At 48.0% G+C, this 16,731-nt stretch overlaps 2 protein-coding genes across 3 annotated transcripts in view; one reads left to right on the forward strand and one right to left on the reverse strand.

The window, feature by feature from the left end:
- Positions 1-2,424: 2,424 nt before the first annotated feature.
- On the forward strand, positions 2,425-8,309 carry DUSP12 (dual specificity phosphatase 12). The gene is made up of 6 exons (XM_069866690.1): positions 2,425-2,719; positions 4,216-4,329; positions 5,217-5,335; positions 6,358-6,454; positions 7,159-7,345; positions 7,973-8,309. Exons 1-6 carry the CDS (start codon positions 2,439-2,441, stop codon positions 8,132-8,134), a joined length of 960 nt encoding a protein of 319 aa, XP_069722791.1. The 5' UTR covers positions 2,425-2,438; the 3' UTR covers positions 8,135-8,309.
- Positions 8,310-8,869: 560 nt separating this feature from the next.
- ATP6V1A (ATPase H+ transporting V1 subunit A) overlaps positions 8,870-16,731 on the reverse strand; it is a 34,384-nt gene continuing 26,522 nt past the window's right edge. For both annotated transcript variants that reach the window (XM_069866653.1, XM_069866643.1), the window contains exons 13-15: positions 14,904-14,998; positions 13,529-13,700; positions 8,870-11,089 (exon numbers count right to left, since the gene is read on the reverse strand). In XM_069866653.1, coding sequence (XP_069722754.1) covers positions 10,997-11,089; positions 13,529-13,700; positions 14,904-14,998 — 360 coding nt within the window. In that variant the 3' untranslated portion in view covers positions 8,870-10,996. The remainder of the gene's footprint in view (positions 11,090-13,528; positions 13,701-14,903; positions 14,999-16,731) is intronic.

Here is a 16,731-nt window from a genome sequence, read left to right on the forward strand (position 1 = left end):
ACCCAGAGGTTGGTGGACCACTGGAACAGGCTTCCCAAGGAAGCAGTCATGGTGCCAAGCCTGACAATATTCAAGAAACATTTGGACAGCTGCCTCAGGCACATGGTATGAATTTGGGGATCGTCCTATGCAGGGACAGGAGTCGGACTTGATGATCCTTGTGGGTCCCTTCCAACTCTGGATATTCTATGATTCTATGGTAGCAGAAATTGGAATTGGAAGTACAGATGTTGGATTTTCCAGTGGTGCTCTCCTCTGATCACCATCTATATCTATTCTATCCCACACTGGATGTTGCACTGAAGCAAACTCCAGATATCGATCTCGAAAGAGTAGCCCACTGACTCCATGATGAAGAAACGAGTTACTAGAAATCCACTCTGAGGTTGTCCAAGAGTCATCTCTACCTCATTACCAAAGTGAAAAAAAAGTCAATGCAAAACATACAAACAATAGCAAACCGGGGGTTCAGAAACACAAGACTAATTTAAAAATAATAGGATTTTAATAACATATTGAGAGATTCTTTAATGATATCTGTTTGCTTCCTGAGTATTTGTAAGATGACAGGGCTGGGAGGTGGGAAAACCTTCAATATGAGCAAGGATGAGATGAGATGGAGAACTGCAGACGTGGGGAACTGTGTGTTCCCAGGTGTGTGAGGATCAGTATGGAAATTACTACTTAAATACTGGCTGTTACCATAAATGCTGGTCACAATAAAACTCTCTAAGACTCTTTTTGGAGTTTTAAAAGCAGGCATCCTTTATTCAGCGCTGAGTGCTTGGGGGATCAGCTCCTCCTAAGACATGCAAGCCCAGATACTATACTAGAGTTCTTTATCTTCTCATGACGTGGGTACGTATCTTATTCCTCAAAAAGGCTTTACATATTCACACTGTTTCTCGGAACCAATCTTAATAATGGCACACTCATTACGCTTGCCATATCTACTCTAGGATCTCTCTGGTGATGTTCAGGACCTGCTTCAAAGCATCTTTTTTTTGAGGAACTGGCCTGCTGGGCATGCATGGCGATGTGCAACACATCCCCTCCTCAAGGCTGCCCTCCTCCACCTGGGCAATTCTGGCTTTCCAGTCCCAAAGAACATTAAGCGATCATTATTGTATATGGCTATAAGTCTGTACAGGCTGTCATCGATATAAGAAGCAGTCACTAATACAAAAAGCGGGACGTTTTGATTTAAGCTAAAGTAAATTTTAGTTTAAGCAATTGCGTTCTTTGAGAGTCAGCCATAACGTCCCTCTGAGAGCGTGTTTTCTTTCCAGCAGGGTTTCTCCAGGCGCTGCTCCTCCTCGGGAGCTGAGAGCGCCTTGTGCTCGGTGTGATCTGTGCTGAACAGGTGTCTCTCCCCCTGCAGTCCCTGCTCGCAGCCTTTCCCTGCCTCACACGCAAGGTCGGGCAGGGCTGGCTCCAGAGCTACAAATGGGTGAGAAATTTGCCTGTTGTGAAGCCCATAACAACATTAAAACGAGTCCTTGGGAAGTGATAGAACACGCGTTAAGATTTCTGGGAGAATTTATCCACGCGCCTGTCAGTGGGAGATCTGTTCTGTCCCAGCTCCTGTCTGGCTGCACCCGATGGATGGAGATCGCTCCTCGTGTTGCCCAGGCCTGATAAAGGGCGATCGCTTTCTAAAACTCCCAAACGAGTCTTGTTGAGTTTATTTGCTGGCGGTTTCTATCTCGACATCACGGCAATGGAGAAAGAAAGCGCCCCGACATCATCCTCCAGAGCCTCACGCCCGCCGTGCTTGCCAGCACCGACCGCCGGAGCCGCCAGCGCTGCGAGCCTGCAGGTGAGGCCCCGGCGCCATCTTGGGCGCGGCTGAGGCGGCTCCGCCATGTTGGGAGTGGCCCCGCCATACTGGGAGTGGCTAAGGCAGCTACCCCGTGTTGGGAACGGCTGATAGTCCGCCATGCTGGGCGCGGGTGAGGCAGCCCCGCCATGTTGAGAGCGGCTACGCCATTCTGGGGGCGGCTGAGGCGGCTCCGCCATGTTGGGAGCGGACATGCCGTGCTGGGAGCGACTAAGGCGGCTCCGCCATTTTGGGGGCGGCTGAGGCGCCTCCGCCATGCTGAGCGTGGCTGAAGAGGTTCCGCCATGTTGGGAGCGGCCCCGCCATGCTGGGAGCGGCTGAGGCTTCATGTTGGGAACCCTGAGGCGGCCCCACCATGTTGGGAGCGGCCACGACATGTTGGAAGCGGCCTCAGCCTCTCCGCCATGTTGGAAGTAGCCGCGCCGTGTTGGGAGTGGTTGAGGTGGCTCCGCCATGTTGGGAGCGGCCACGCCATGTTGGGAGAGGCTGAGGCGGCTCCGCCATGTTGGGAGCGGCCATACCATGCTGGGAGCGGCTGAGGCGGCTCCGCCATGTTGTGGGCGGTCCCGCCGTGCTGTGGGCGGCCCCCGCCGCCGCCATGTCGGTGCTCACGGGCGGCCCGGTGCCGGTGGCGGTGTGGCCGGGCCTGTTGGTGGGCGGTGCGGAGTCATGCGGGTCCGCGGAGGCGCTGCGGGCGGCGGGGGTGTCGGCCGTGCTGACGGTGGGCGCGGAGGAGGAGGCGGCGGTGGTGCCGGGGCTGCGGTGCCTGCAGGTGCGGGCGCGGGACGAGCCCCGCGCCGACCTGCTGAGCCGCCTAGACGAGTGCGCGGCCTTCATCGACGCCGCCCGCGACGGGGAGGGCGCCGTCCTGGTGCGATGGTGAGCGGGGAGGGGCCACGGCACCGGGCCGGTACCGCGGCCCCGGGGGAGCGGGTCGCCCTAGGGCTCGTTTGGGAGCTTTAGACAGCGAGCGGCCTTTATCGGGGCTGGGCAACACCAGGAGCGATCTCCATCCGTCGGGTGCAGCCAAACAGGAGCTGGGTCAGAACAGATTTCCCACTGACAGACATATGGATAAATTGCGCTAGAAATCTCACGCGTGTTCTATCACTTTCCAGGGATTTGTTTTAATGTTATTATGAACGTCACAACAGCCAAATCTCTTGTGAATTCAGAGCCACCTCTGCTTGACTTTGAGACATGCTAACCTATTATATATTTGAGTATAATGTATAGGTTTTGTGGTTTGAAAACTAAAATGTAGGATTAGCTTGAGTAATAACTTTTAGCTAGCCCGTGCCTGGATACTGCAGTACCTGAAGGAAAGGTGGAAAGGGACTTTTTACAAAGGCTTGTAGTGATAGGACTAGGGGCAATGGGTATAAACTGGAGAGGGGCAGATTTAGACTAGACATAAGGAGGAATTCCTTCACCATGAGGGTGGTGAGACACTGGCACAGGTTGCCCAGAGAAGCTGTGGCTGTCCCATCCCTGGAGGTGCTCAAGGCCAGGTTGGATGGGGCCTTGGGTAACCTGATCTAGTGGGAGGTGTCCCTGCCCACGGCAGGAGGGTTGGAACTGCATGATCTTTAAGGTCCCTTCCTACCCAATCCTTGCTATGATTCTGTTTATGCTCAAGTAAGGACTTTGAGCAAGACTGCAGTTAGAAAGGATGTGAAAAGAATGTATGTAATTAGCCAGATAACAGGGACTAGGACCAGATGCGGCCTTGAAGAGGAGCCTAAGGAGTCTTAAGAGCATGCGCAAGAAGGGGATTTGAGAAGTTCAGCTGTTAGGGAGACCTGCGGCCTTCATCCAAAGACCTCCAGAAGACCCCCCCAGAGGGCAGAGTGCATGCACCAAGGGGAAAAAACTTATGTAAATAGATTCCGGGAACTGAGTATAATAGAGGCACCTATTCCAGGAAAAATAATGAGTATGTAACGTGTTTCCTGAATTCTATATGAATATGTATATTTAACCAGTATAAAATTCATGAAACCAGCCTCAATAATTGCACACACATTAAATGGAGCAACCCCCTGTGTGCCTGGCACTACACAGGAAAGAGTAATAATCAAATTGGCATTAATTATTGAGTTTGGCTTTTTCACGGCATCAAAACGGAGGTGATTAGAGAAGAAGAGATATCTGTTCAGCACAGATCACACTGAATAGAAGACGTTATCACCTCCAAAGAATGAGCAGTGTCTGGAAAAACCCTTTTTGAAAGAAAACATGCTAATCAGCGGGATGTTGTCTGACTTCCAAAATCACAATTACTTAAATGAAATTTAACCCTACTTTAGCTTAATTAAAAAATACTCCACTTTTTGTAATAGTAACTGCTTCTTGTATCAATCCTGTCCTTGCAGCCATGCCGGGGTGAGCCGCAGCGTGGCCGTGGTGACCGCCTACCTGATGAAGACGGAAGGGCTGAGCTGGGAGGAGGCATACGCTGCCGTCAGGGCCGCCAAACCAGATGCAGAGTGGGTGCCTGTCCCCCCATTCCCCCAGCCGGTGCCCCTTTTTCCCCCCTGTCCCGCACCCTGTGCCCTTCTCTGTACTTCGAATGCTAGAAAATTGATGAAAGAAGTAGTTACTGTTACAAAATTGGAATATTTTTTATTTAAGCTAAAGTAGGATTAAGTGTCATTTCAGTAATTGTGTTCTTTGCAAGTCAGACAGAATGTCCCTTTGATGGCCTCTTTTCTTTCCACCAGGGTTTCTCCAGGCACTGCTCCTCCTCTGGAGCTGATAACGCCTTGTGCTTGGTGTGATCTGTGCTGGACAGGTGTGTCTTCCTTTGCAATACCCTCTGCTTGCAGCCTTTCCCTGTCTCAAACACAAGGTCAGGCAGAGCTGGCTGAAAATTCAGAAGAGTTTTGACCATTGTGAAGTTCATAATAACATTAAAATTAGTCCTTGGAAAATAACAGAATATGCATAAGAGAATGCATAAGAGTATGCAAACACCCTTTATTAGGGCTGAGCAACATGAGGAGCGATCTCCATCAATCATGTGCAGCCAGACAAGAGCTGGGACAGAACAGTTTTCCCACTCACATGCATGTGTATAAACGTTCCCAGAAATCTTATGCCTGACTTTGCGTTTGAGACAGGGAAAGGCTGCAACAGAGGTGATTCCAGAAGAAGAGACATCTGTTCAGCACAGATCACACTGAACACAAGAGGTTATCATTTCCAAAAGAGCAAAGTGTGTAACAGTATCTGGAAAAACACTCTCAGAGGGACATTCTGTCTTTCAAATAATACAGTTGCTTGGATGAAAACTTAACTCAAGACATTAACTTAAATGGAAACATTTCCAGTTTTTGTAGTAGTAACCACTTCTTGTATCACTCTTGCCCCACAGAATGAACCCTGGCTTCCAGGCGCAGCTGAAGCTGTACGAGGCCATGGGCTGCACCGTGGATGCGAGCAGCCCCCTCTACAAGCAGTACCGGCTGCAGGTGCTGACCGAGCGCTACTCTGGTGAGTGGCGGGGGGCTGGGAGCGGAGCTTGGGGCTGGCTCCCAAGGAGGCTGGAGCCAGGCGGGAGCAGAGCGGAACAGGGAGTTCTGTTTCAGAGTTGGTTGGCTTTGAGTATTGCCCTCAAAGTGGCTGAGCCCCAAGCTGGCTGGGCAAACTTTTGCAGTGTGCTGGCTCTAGGGAGTTCCAGCTCATCAGTGGTGGGGAAAGATGCTTGAGAAATAATATCAGTAAGGAACTGTTCTCTTTAGCAAAATGCAGAAATGGTCAAGGTCACTTTGGTGTGTTTCCTGATTTTTGATGTACCTGGCTAGGTAACCTTAACACCATCTAAAGAGAAGACAATGAAATTAAAAAAATAAAAGTAGCAAATGCAAACTTGGAAGTTGAAATCAAGGTATGAAGTCAGCTTTCATATTTTAATTTGCAAAAGGCTGACTGTAGTAGATGTGTGTTCATAGGTGTAATTTTATAATAAAATAGTCATGGAAACCTAGAATGGTTGGAATGGACCGTAAAGATCATCCAGTTCCAACCTCCGTGCCATGGGCAGGGACACCTCCCACTGGATCAGGCTGCCCAAAGCCTTGTCCAGCCTGGCCTGGAACACCTCCAGGGATGTGGTAGCCACGACTTCTCTGCACAGCCTGTGCCATTGCCTCACCACCCTCACAGGAAAACATTTCTCTCTAATAGCTAATTTTGTAGGATGTCAGATCTGTTCTATCTCCTACTGTGTCTACTTCATGTTCAAATAAGAACATAAAGCAAAGTGCAACCAATTTACTGTTGTTAAGGCCAAAGTCTAGATGCCAGTTCCTTGCATTAAGTGAATCCCCATCTTAGGTGTGGTGGCATGAAGCTTTTTCATTTTAGCTTACCTAATGGTGAGTAGATGAATGAATGCAAAGAAGGTGGCTTCTGCATGCCATAACTGGGGCAGAGGGACAGCGCTGCGTCATCTCGCAGAAGTGCAGTGTGGCTGTGTTGGCCTGACTCACAGCTTAGTCTTGACCCTTCTGCAGAACTTCAAGACTTGCCCCGAGAAGTCTTTGCTGCTGATCCAACCGGTATGTGTCAAACTCCAGACACAGAGATTCTCTACAGGTGCAGGAAATGCAGGTACCAAACCTTTTGTATTTCTCCATAAAATGTCATTTGAAATCAGATAGTGCTTGTAAATCAACGGGTACGTCATTATTGCCAGGACAGGGATGAGCTCTTGCCTACGTTTCTTTACTGTGTGCACCACAGCACTATAGACAAATAAAAGTATCTGGTGAAATACAAATGTTTTTATTCCTTGGAGTTGTGCAGCACTTGTGCAGCCCACCCTGGCATGTTCTGCAGGCATATATAATTCCCCTCAGCTCTGTGAAGGTGCCTGCTCTGAAACCATAACTTCCAGTTTGGTTTTGACAATCGGTTTCTCCAGAAGAAAATTCTTGTAGATTTTGGGGTTTGGTACATTTCAGTCCTTTATGGATTGCTTAAAGTGAAACCAAGTTATCCTGTTGTTTCCCAGGGGCAGGTTGCTTCAAGTATAGGAGCGTAGATTTGAAGGTTTAGTAGGCAGGAATTGTTTAAATGTAGATCTGTTGAGGAAAGAGCGCAGAGCTGGTGGCAGAGCTCAAACCACACCAATCCCCAGATTTGCTGGGAAGCAGCGTTGAACAGAGTCAGCGCGGGCTGACCTGTTGCAGGGTTTGTAATCCTCGTTACTCAGTGTCGAGAGCTCCATGTCCCCGTTTTCTACTGTCTCTAGGTTTGCCCAGTTAAAAATCAACTATTTAACTTCTTTTTCCCTGCTCTGTCCTGGAGGGCAGGCGTGCTCTGTTCCGTAGCTCCAGCATTTTGTCCCACACGGAAGGGAGTGGCCCAACAGCCTTTGCCCACAAGAGGATAACGGGCTCTGCTCAGCTGCGTGGAGGCAGCCGTGAGACGTGCACCTCTTACTTCACCGAGCCTGTGCAGTGGATGGAGCCAGCGTTGCTCGGAGTGCTGGAAGGACAGGTGACAGGGAGCATCCACTTCGGTTTTTCATTTGTTTGGGTTTCTTTTGGGTTTTTTGGTTTTTGGGTTTGTTTGTTTTTTTGGCAAAGGCAGAACAATTTGTTTCTGTTCCTGGATGAGAAAGCCCCCACAGAATGAGCGAGGCCTCCCAGCCTTTCTTGCCTGAATTCTGCAGCTTATAAACAGATTCTTACATGTTAAATATCCTTCTCTAAGGAAACAAGCTGATGGTCTTGTTGGACTGAGAACACTAGCCAAGGTGTCGGACAAGGGATTGCTGCTGTTTCTTTTTAGTATGAGAAAAAGGGTTTGTGGGCCTTACAGAAACCTGTTGTGGTCTCAGGCTGACTGAGCCTTTCTGGAAACCAGCAAAACTGTCCTGGAAGCACACCGGGTCCAAGCAGCTGCATTTCCACACCCTTCCTGCTGCCAGCACAGCTGCCTGCTACACCCCAGGGCACGGCCAACATCAGCCGTGCTGCTTTAGCTCTTTTCAGCCCATTTACCTTCTGAGAAGCGTTACAAGGGAGGGAGCTGGCTCAGCGCATGTTACCGCCATTCAGTGCACCATAATCAGAGCTGCGTCTGCGTGTGCCTTATGGTGCGTCACATCTGTTTCCCTTGCAGCTTCTGTGTCCCAAATGTGCTTCAAAGCTGGGCTCCTTCAGCTGGCGGGGGGAGCAGTGTTCCTGTGGCCGCTGGGTGACACCTGCCTTCCAGATCCACAAAAGTCGAGTGGATGAAGCGAGGACACTTCCCCTTGGTAACATCCAAGCTGCCAAAACCTGAACTTACTGCTTCTTTCGACGGATTTCTCGACGTCCACAGAGGACTGACTAGTCTGTGGTTGCCAGGAGTAAGCTTGCGACTTCCACCCCTGTGTAATGCAGTGGTGTTACTTGAGTTTATTTTGCTTCATTCCAGTTTGCTGTATCTCCAGTATATATAAAACAGCCAAACCCTTCCTGGGTAGAGGTGTTATCCGCTGCTCATATATGTACAGAAATGCCCAAATGTAACCTTTTTTGTATATTCTTACTTCATCTGTTGCACATTCCAGAGAGTCTCAACTCCCTGTGTAAAAAGAATGCTAACATGTTACTCTCAGGCAAAGGCCAGTGGTGCTGCTTATCTTCCACTCCAGAAATTCCCAAAACACACAGGTGAGATCCCACAAGGATTTCACAGCATGAGCTACACGGCAGGGAAATATTTTAAGGCTCAGCAGTGCCATAAAGCAGTAGAGTTACAAGTGTGGCGTTGGCACACACGGCAGCTATGAGTAGGGAAAGGCCTGTTCACAAACCTGTGCTGCCATACAACTAGTCCTCAAACTCTCTGCCCCAAGGACAGTTCCTGCACTGTAACGCTTCCTTCCGTGTGGTAGCCATGCAATGGGAGAACTAAGAAATGCTTAGCAGTTTAAAGAGTGCAGGCAAATAAGATTTTAAGGAAGCACAGTGTGCCGGGTGCACCACTGTGGCACAGGTTTTGCTTGACAGAAGAGAAGAGGACATAAAGGCCTACCTTAAATCCATTTTATTCTCATTGACTTCAACATTTTTTTAATAATTTTTGTTTTTATAACACAATTTCCAGCAACGTACATTATGAAATATACAAGATAAAGTAGGTGGGGGATCTGCCCAGCTTGTCATTCCCCCCAAAGCTGTGGAGGGAGGACACGCAGGACACGGTGAACATCAGAATCTCAACACTGAAAACAGACACAACTCAAAAAAAGACAAAAATATATATGAAACTGTTTGAACTGGTCACGCCTTAGGGCCAGGTACAGCACAATAAATATTAGAACTGCATTATCTTAGACATCTGTAAGATTTATAACATCCTCTATTTAAAGAGATAAGAACATCTGGTTTCTAGCATGAAATGCTACATAGTACAGTGGTGGAGGATACGAACGATGAGGAATCCATCAGGGCTTGGATGGCAACTACTCATTCACACATGCTCATCAGTAAAATAAGCAGCATACACCGAAAGTTTAGTGAGCTGTAAACTTAACCATTCACTACCAGAATATCAGCTGGAGGAGCAGCTCCTTTGGGAGAACAAAAGATAGTCGATCCCTTCAAGTTTCTCCCTGACAAACAGTGTGTTGATACCGTAATGGAAGTGGCAGTGTTTGGTCCGTAGTGCGAGATACTTTTGCATCGCTGCCGTTCAAAGCAGGCAGCCGGAGGAAATGCTTTAGTGCAGAATTAATGCTTATGCAGCCCCACTGCTGCCTGCCTCGGGGCTAGAACAAAGCAGCAGCCCTCAGCTGGAACCCAGCTGGGCACAGTGCCGCACCACAAAGCGGCACTGGATGTCGCCTCACACAAGCGAGAGGGAAAGACTAGAGAAGGTGCCAGCATTTCTCTCTGCAGCAATGATATGCGTGCTGGCCTCCCGGAGTCGGACAGAAAGGCTGCTCTACGCTCATTCCTCAGCTCATAGTTTTGCTGATGAACAGCAGTTGCGGCTGCTTGACAGTGTTTGCAGAGCACAGAGCAGAAGACCAAAGTCACTGTTTTCTCTTGTATCGTTACCAACAAGGCAGGAGCAAACACATTTTGTACTTGCCAGCCTTCCCCCATGCATCCCCTGCCCCCAGAGGTGGAGCATCATACATTCCTCCTACACGAGAACCGGGGGCCTTCTGTGCGACTGCCAAAGAGGCCACATGAGCACAGGTGGAGGAGGAAGGGTAAGCACACGCTTTCTTTAGCATGACCTGAGCATTGCCCCGGGAGGCAGCTGTGCTGGCAGGCGGAGCACCACTGAGGAAGGACTGTATTCCTGGTCCACACAACGTGGCATCACTGTCACTGCTATCTAACAGCAGTAGTCACAAGCTTCACTAACTAAAGCAGCCAAGTGTCATGAAATTCTATGGGTGAGCGTGAGGCAAGGTGAAATCCTGCTGGAAGCTGAGCCCCTATGGCTTTGATTTTAGCTGATGCCGAATGCAACAGATCTATCTGTACTACGTAGGAAAATCAAGCTCTGTTCTCCAGCGTACAAAAGTAATACTGGCTGCTTGTACGTGCTAATCTTATAGCTAGCCCCTTCCTGGGGAGATTCAGAACTACTACGTTTCAATACCAACAGACGCAGAAAGGACAGAGTGGGGAAGAATTTTTGGTTGTATCAACATGTCATCAGAAAACAGTCAAAAATCCTGTTTGAGACTAGGGAGTTCTACCTCATGATAGTCACTGAGCAAAGTGCCACAGCTAAATGCCCTTGCCACTAACTTACAGCTTCAGACCGTACCGCGTGACTGCATTAAGATCTACACTCCCTCTGCCAGAACAGCTCAACTGGTCACATCCCAAGGGGAAAGGCTGGTAACCAAGAGAGCCGGGAGAGGCGAGGTGAAAGTTTTCCCACCCTAGAAGTGTACAACAGCGCTTCCTCACTCAGCCAGGCCCATTCACACATCACTCGCCATTCCAGACACACAAAGCAATGCCAAACACAACTAAGAGGAATGTTTTGTAAGGACACTCTGAGTATGAACAGGGAAAACAGAGGGCTATTTATCAACTCAAGTACTGTTGCATCATTCTTTTAAGGTAGGGAAGCAGAGGAGCTGAGATGAGGAATTGAGAGGACAAACTGGAGTGGTCACAAAGGTCGAGTCTAGTCTTCCAGACTGCGAAATGCATTCTGCATATCCTCAAACAGCTGAGCATAGTCCGCCTTGATTTTTGCTTCACCATCTTTCACAGGGTCCTGAAAGACAACACAGCGAATGAACAGATCGGTCAGGAAAAGCCTCAGTACTTAAGACAGTCTTGCTTTGCCAGTGCTGTAACTTCTCGACCTCAGGATTAACACTTGTGAACTCCAGAGCAGGCATTATAGCTCCATCTCTGCCTCCCATCTGTATTATGAACAGCCACAAGGTTTAAAACTCACCCTCCTTCCATGTTTGGTGAGCAGGCAGTATGGATACTGGACAGAATTGTTTCCCCACGCCATGAGCAGTGCTTCCTTTATTGAAAAGCAACAGATTTGGAGGGGATTCAGCAATGCCAAGGGTCTGAGTTAAAGCTCTGGGATTCAGGAGCTTCAGAGATCAGTTCTAGCTCCTTTCTATCCCCAATCCAGAGTAAGGATCTTTGTGACTCAGAAATGCTCTGCTGTACTTTTAGGGGTGCATCTCTAATACGAGGAAGAGCTACTTTGCTATCACTCGGAGGTTGCTTGGTTCCAAGCAAAATCATATTGTGAAATCATAACAAGCTCAAGATTATCTTTGTACAGCTTCATTTTCTCAGAATGCTTTTCATGAAGGAAAAGGGAAAAACTGTAATGATCAGCTTTGCTCTAAGGCTGCAAGACCTTTCCCACAAGAAGCAATAACTGCCAGGCTGTGAAACCTGTTCAGTGCCTTAACCACTCCCTTCTCAGCACGGCTTTCCTCTGGGTCAGTGCAGCCCCTGGGAAACACAGAGGACTCTCACATATGAGCGCACCACTGCTTCCTTGTCTCTCCAAAGCACACAGACTGCAGGATGCAGAACGTTTGAATTCTCATGCCTTTCAGACTGTTACCCAGGAAATAAAATTACCTTTCATAACTATCACTGTATTAGAGGGCCAGCTCTGCTACTGCTGTATGCCAGATGTCTTGTGGTGGCCAAGGTTTGTAAACAGCCTATTACTTCCCCTGTCTCTATACAACCTGCTCTCAAAGAAGATCATGTCCCCACGCGTATCCTGTTATGTTCTTGATGATCTGAGAATATATACGAGGAATCTGCTGCAGAAACAAGGAACCCAGCAGGAACAGAATACCTGGGGTGCCAGAATACCTCATTTTAAACATAATTTTACCTTACAGTACTTGTTCTTGAAAGAGCCACAATATTGGCTATAAGCCAATTTATATATAAGCCAATACAACTCAATAATAATCATCATGGAATAGTTTGGGTTGGAAAGGACCTTAAAGCCCATCCAGTTCCAACCCCTCTGCCATGGGCAGGGACACTTCCCACTGGATCAGGCTGCCCAAGGCCCCATCCAACCCGGCCTTGAACACCTCCAGGGATGGGGCAGCCAGGACTTCTCTGGGCAACCTGTGCCAGTGCCTCACCACTCTCATGGTGAAGAAATTCTTCCTTATGTCTAGTCTAAATCTGCCCCTCTCCAGTTTATACCCATTGCCCCTAGTCCTATCACTACAAGCCTTTGTGAACAGTTCCTCCCCAGCTTTCCTGTAGCCCCTTCAGGTACTGGAAGGTCGCTATACGATCTCCTGGGAGCCTTCTCTTCTCCAGGCTGAACAAGCCCGACTCTCTCAGCCTGTCCTTGTATGGCAGGTGCTCCAGTCCTTGGATCATCTTTGCAGCCCTCCTCTGGACCCATTCCAACATCATTATCGTCATCCAATTTATAACTCTTTGTGAGAGTTATAACAGGATAAACATCATGCTTCACAGAGAATATTCCTGCGCTACTTCAACATCAGCCAGCACCACAGGTTACCGTCCTACCAGTAAGCGCTGCACCAGCACACTCTGGGTTTAGAAGAGCTGTTCCCCAACAAGTCAGCTACCGCAGTTACCCAGACCAGATGCTCCAAGCCACTTGTTTGCTCTGTAGCCTATGTTGAAGCTACTCCTCCCTTCCTCTCATTTCAGTTACCCGCCTCAGGCCCTGAAGCCAAACGCAGGGAACACCACAATTACTGCAGGAGACCTGCACTGCTTTCCTTGACTTCTGTGTAAACAGCTCAATCAACTTTTCTATCATTCACTTTTTAGCATGTTTGTGGATTTGAACTTCGGGCTGCTTCTATCTGTTAATACAGCTGCCTGTGAACAAGTCATGATCTTTTTACAGAATTTTATCACAAAAACCCCCAAACAACCAGCAAAGGTGCTTGTACGATCACCATGAATATGTGAATATGTGTAGCGTAAGAGACCTTTGAAGGTGGGGTTACCAAGGCGCTGCAGCCACTGTCGCCCAACTAGATTTCTGCACTGCCCGCTCCTGTGCTCACAAACTAAAACCAGTTGTTAAGTACGTTCAAAACAACAGCCAAAAGCCTCTGTCTGTCCTCCTTGAGCTAAGGCAACTGATGGCCACCTTTCAGTAGGAGCCTTCCAGAGGCGCTGGAAGCTCACAAAAGAAGTGCAACCCAACTCCTTATGGTCATACCTTGAATTTCATGGAGGTAAGTCTGTAGAGGATTTCGCTCATGTTCTCTCGGATGATGGACCACGTGATCTTATTGTCGCTCTGGGCTGTGGTTTCTACAGCACGGCGTGCCATGTCATAAAATGCAATCATATTGGAAAGCATTCCCACGGTTTTATAGAAAGGGCAGAACCTGATGGAACAGAAGAGGATCTGTCAGGCATTTTGTAACAGCTAACAGGACAAGCCTTTGCTGCTGCCTTCACAATGACTCCGATTTCTCAGGTGAAAGAGAGCACGGGCTTTTGGGTACCTCCCATCACAGGAGAGAGACTGCCTCTGGCAGGTTCCACGCTTTTCAATAAGCAAACCATAAGCTAAGACAACCATTCTGAAACGAGGTTTCTGAAGCAGCACCCAAATGCCGGGCAAAACAGGAGAGAACAGGAACCATCGCTGGACAAGTCTCACATCTCAATCTGCGCCAATGCTAACAAGAAAGGGAAAACACCAGAGCAGCAAACGGAAGCTGTCCTTCCTGTTTTATCCATCATGGGATCACGCTTCCTCCAAGCAGCCTGGGTTGACCCGACAGGTCTGCAGTTTTCTTTGCTCACAGGAAAGGGAGTGTTTCTGTAACAAGAGCATTCACAGGCAAAAAGCTCCATTTTTAATGGGCAGATGACTGCCATGGAAGGCACCTCGCCATCATTTATATGCTACATCATGCTACTTCCAGTGCTTCCTTACGGCATAGAAGCGTACCTGCGCTAGGAACCTAACCAAAGGCACGCACCAGTATAGAACGATGCACGTCTAAATTTTTAGTGACAAGTATCTCAAGACCTCCTGATCTACCTGGGCTGGGGAGTGAGATGAAGTACAAAAGGACCCTTGTCAGGCTGTTAAAACACACAGATAACATGGAAAAAAGCAAAGCTGACAGGAATAACAAGCATTGCACTGAGGAAAAGATCCAGTAAGTTTTTTTGATGGATCAAACATACTCAAGAATTGTGCAACAGTGACTGAAAACAGGTTTTTGCAGTCCCCAAAGTGTTGCTAGAATAAACAGGGAGACTTTGGGTGTTGACTGTGAAAACAGTGGTCTCCTCCTAAGGAAGATAAGAGGATACGCTATTGCAGAAACACTGGCTGACTGAACAATAGATGAGGGCCTGAGAAACCCAAAGGGTGTGCCTGCATTTGGAAAATGTCTGCAGGTTTTGGGTAAGACAATGCAAATCCAGCATTCCATGGCCTACCTGAGCACAGTTCTCCCATTTGTTTACAGTAAGTACAATTAATTTCTGCACTGATTGGTTTCCAAGTAAAACAGCTGTCTAAATCCAGACTACACAAGACCCAGAGGGCAGAGAGGCCGGTCAGATCTCACCTGTCGTAAGGCGTATAACCATTCTGTTGCAAGAAGTCATCTTTTATCAGCTTGGCAACCTCCAAGGTAATTTTATCTGTTTCTGCCAAGGAAGCCTAGAAAAGTAAGGTATGTTGTTAGTTTAGCGCTCAGGTCTGTGAGGACACAGTACATCCTGGCCAAGAACCATTACCTTTCAGCAGCTGCTTTCCTCCCACCCTCTTACGGCGATAGCTTCCAGCAGAATTCTGTCTTTTGGGCATTTGCTACAGAACAGCCTATTTAATTGGCTGCCAAATTAAAATGGCAAACAGTCAATAACTCTACTTTAAGCCCATCTCATGATAAACAATGGGAAGCAATTTTCCTTCAGGTAACAGAAAAGCCACCGGACATGCAAGATGCACTTGGCTCTGCTGTGAGGTACACTGCAACATCACCTTCCTGCACAAAGAGGTAAATTAATTTTTACTCTCCTCGATTCTTATGTCCGTGGGAGGAAAACTAGATCTCAGCATGCTAAAGCAATAAGTAATCTTCAGGATTTGATAGTAGCCTCCACAGCTACCAATGTGCTTTCTCTGTCTGGCATTCAAGACAAGTAAATGAATTGATGACAATGCCTGTCAGTCTGCAGGACAGTCACAGCCCTGCTGCTGCTGGCACCACAGGTCATTCTTCTCTGCCTTCACTATCCTTCTGCTAAAGAGGGCAGAGCAAGTTTTAAGTACCACTGCTTGCTCTCTAGACAGTAAGTTTGGACTTCTTTTTTCTAGAGGATACTAACCGAATTCAGAGCTAAAAATTAAAAAAAGAAGTATCTGATCCTTCTTCCACAATTCCCCGTTTCTAGAGGTTTGTTGCAGTTGTTAGCCAAGCCCAGACTAAAAGAAACTGTTAAAGATAACATCTCTGAGAACAAGATCACTAATTCCAGTACTTCTGTCATGAGAATAATGCCTAATTACAAGCACCTGTTTATCAAAATCTCTTCCACACCAAGGAACTGATTCTACCCTACTCTGTAAACTAGTCTTTTAGAAAGTGTTTTGTAAATTGAAAATTGCAGAGGACCCTTAGATCACATTTCTTTTTCTTTGAAGACACATCTAGAGAAAGAACTCTGCTAGGCAAGATCTGGTGAAAGGCCCCATGTCAGCTGGGCTAGAACAGCAGTGAATATGAGTTGCACCAGGACCAAACTCTCTCCAGACAATTGCAGTCAATACGTGTTACCGCACTGCCACTGCGGTGTTAATCAGCCAGCTCTTTTGAACCTCATATGATTAAGTTACCATTGAATATGTGCTAGGCAGCTGTCAACTACCTGTCCCACATGAGGACAGGCTGAGAGACCTGGGCTTGTTAAGCCTGGAGAAAAGAAGGCTCTAGGAAGACCTTAAAGCAGCCTCCCAGTACGGAAAGGGAACAGGAAAACTGGGAGGGGCTCTCTATCAGGGAGTGCAGGGATAGGACGAGGGGTGAAGGTTTTAAGCTGAAAGAGGGGAGATTGAAATTGGACATTAGGAAGAAATGTTCTCCTGTGAGGGTGGTGAGGCACTGGCACAGGTTGCCCAGAGAAGTCCCAGCTGCCCCACCCCAGGAGGTGTTCAAGGCCAGGTCGGATGAGGGTTTGAGCAACCTGACCCAGTGGGAGGTGTCTCTGCCCATGGCAGGGGATGGAACCGGATGGGCTTTGAGGTCCCTCCCAGTCATTCTATGATTCTATAATTACCATATTTACAGTTCTATGCTGAAACACAGGGTTTTCACTGGGTCCCCTTTTGAGAGCTCTCAAGGGAAATCTTCCAGTCCAAGTTCTGCTTTCTCTCCAAAACAATGAACTAAG

This window comes from Phaenicophaeus curvirostris, chromosome 1 (genome assembly GCF_032191515.1).
Source record: "Phaenicophaeus curvirostris isolate KB17595 chromosome 1, BPBGC_Pcur_1.0, whole genome shotgun sequence".
Taxonomy (NCBI): domain Eukaryota; kingdom Metazoa; phylum Chordata; class Aves; order Cuculiformes; family Cuculidae; genus Phaenicophaeus; species Phaenicophaeus curvirostris.

Coding starts and splice junctions, on each gene's coding strand:
- DUSP12 (XM_069866690.1), top strand. CDS start 2,439: ATGTCGGTGCTCACGGGCGGCCCGGTGCCGGTGGCGGTGTGGCCGGGC. Junction 6,455..7,158: donor TACAGGTGCAGGAAATGCAG/GTACCAAACCTT, acceptor CCTGGAGGGCAG/GCGTGCTCTGTTCCGTAGCT. Junction 7,346..7,972: donor TCGGAGTGCTGGAAGGACAG/GTGACAGGGAGC, acceptor TTTCCCTTGCAG/CTTCTGTGTCCCAAATGTGC.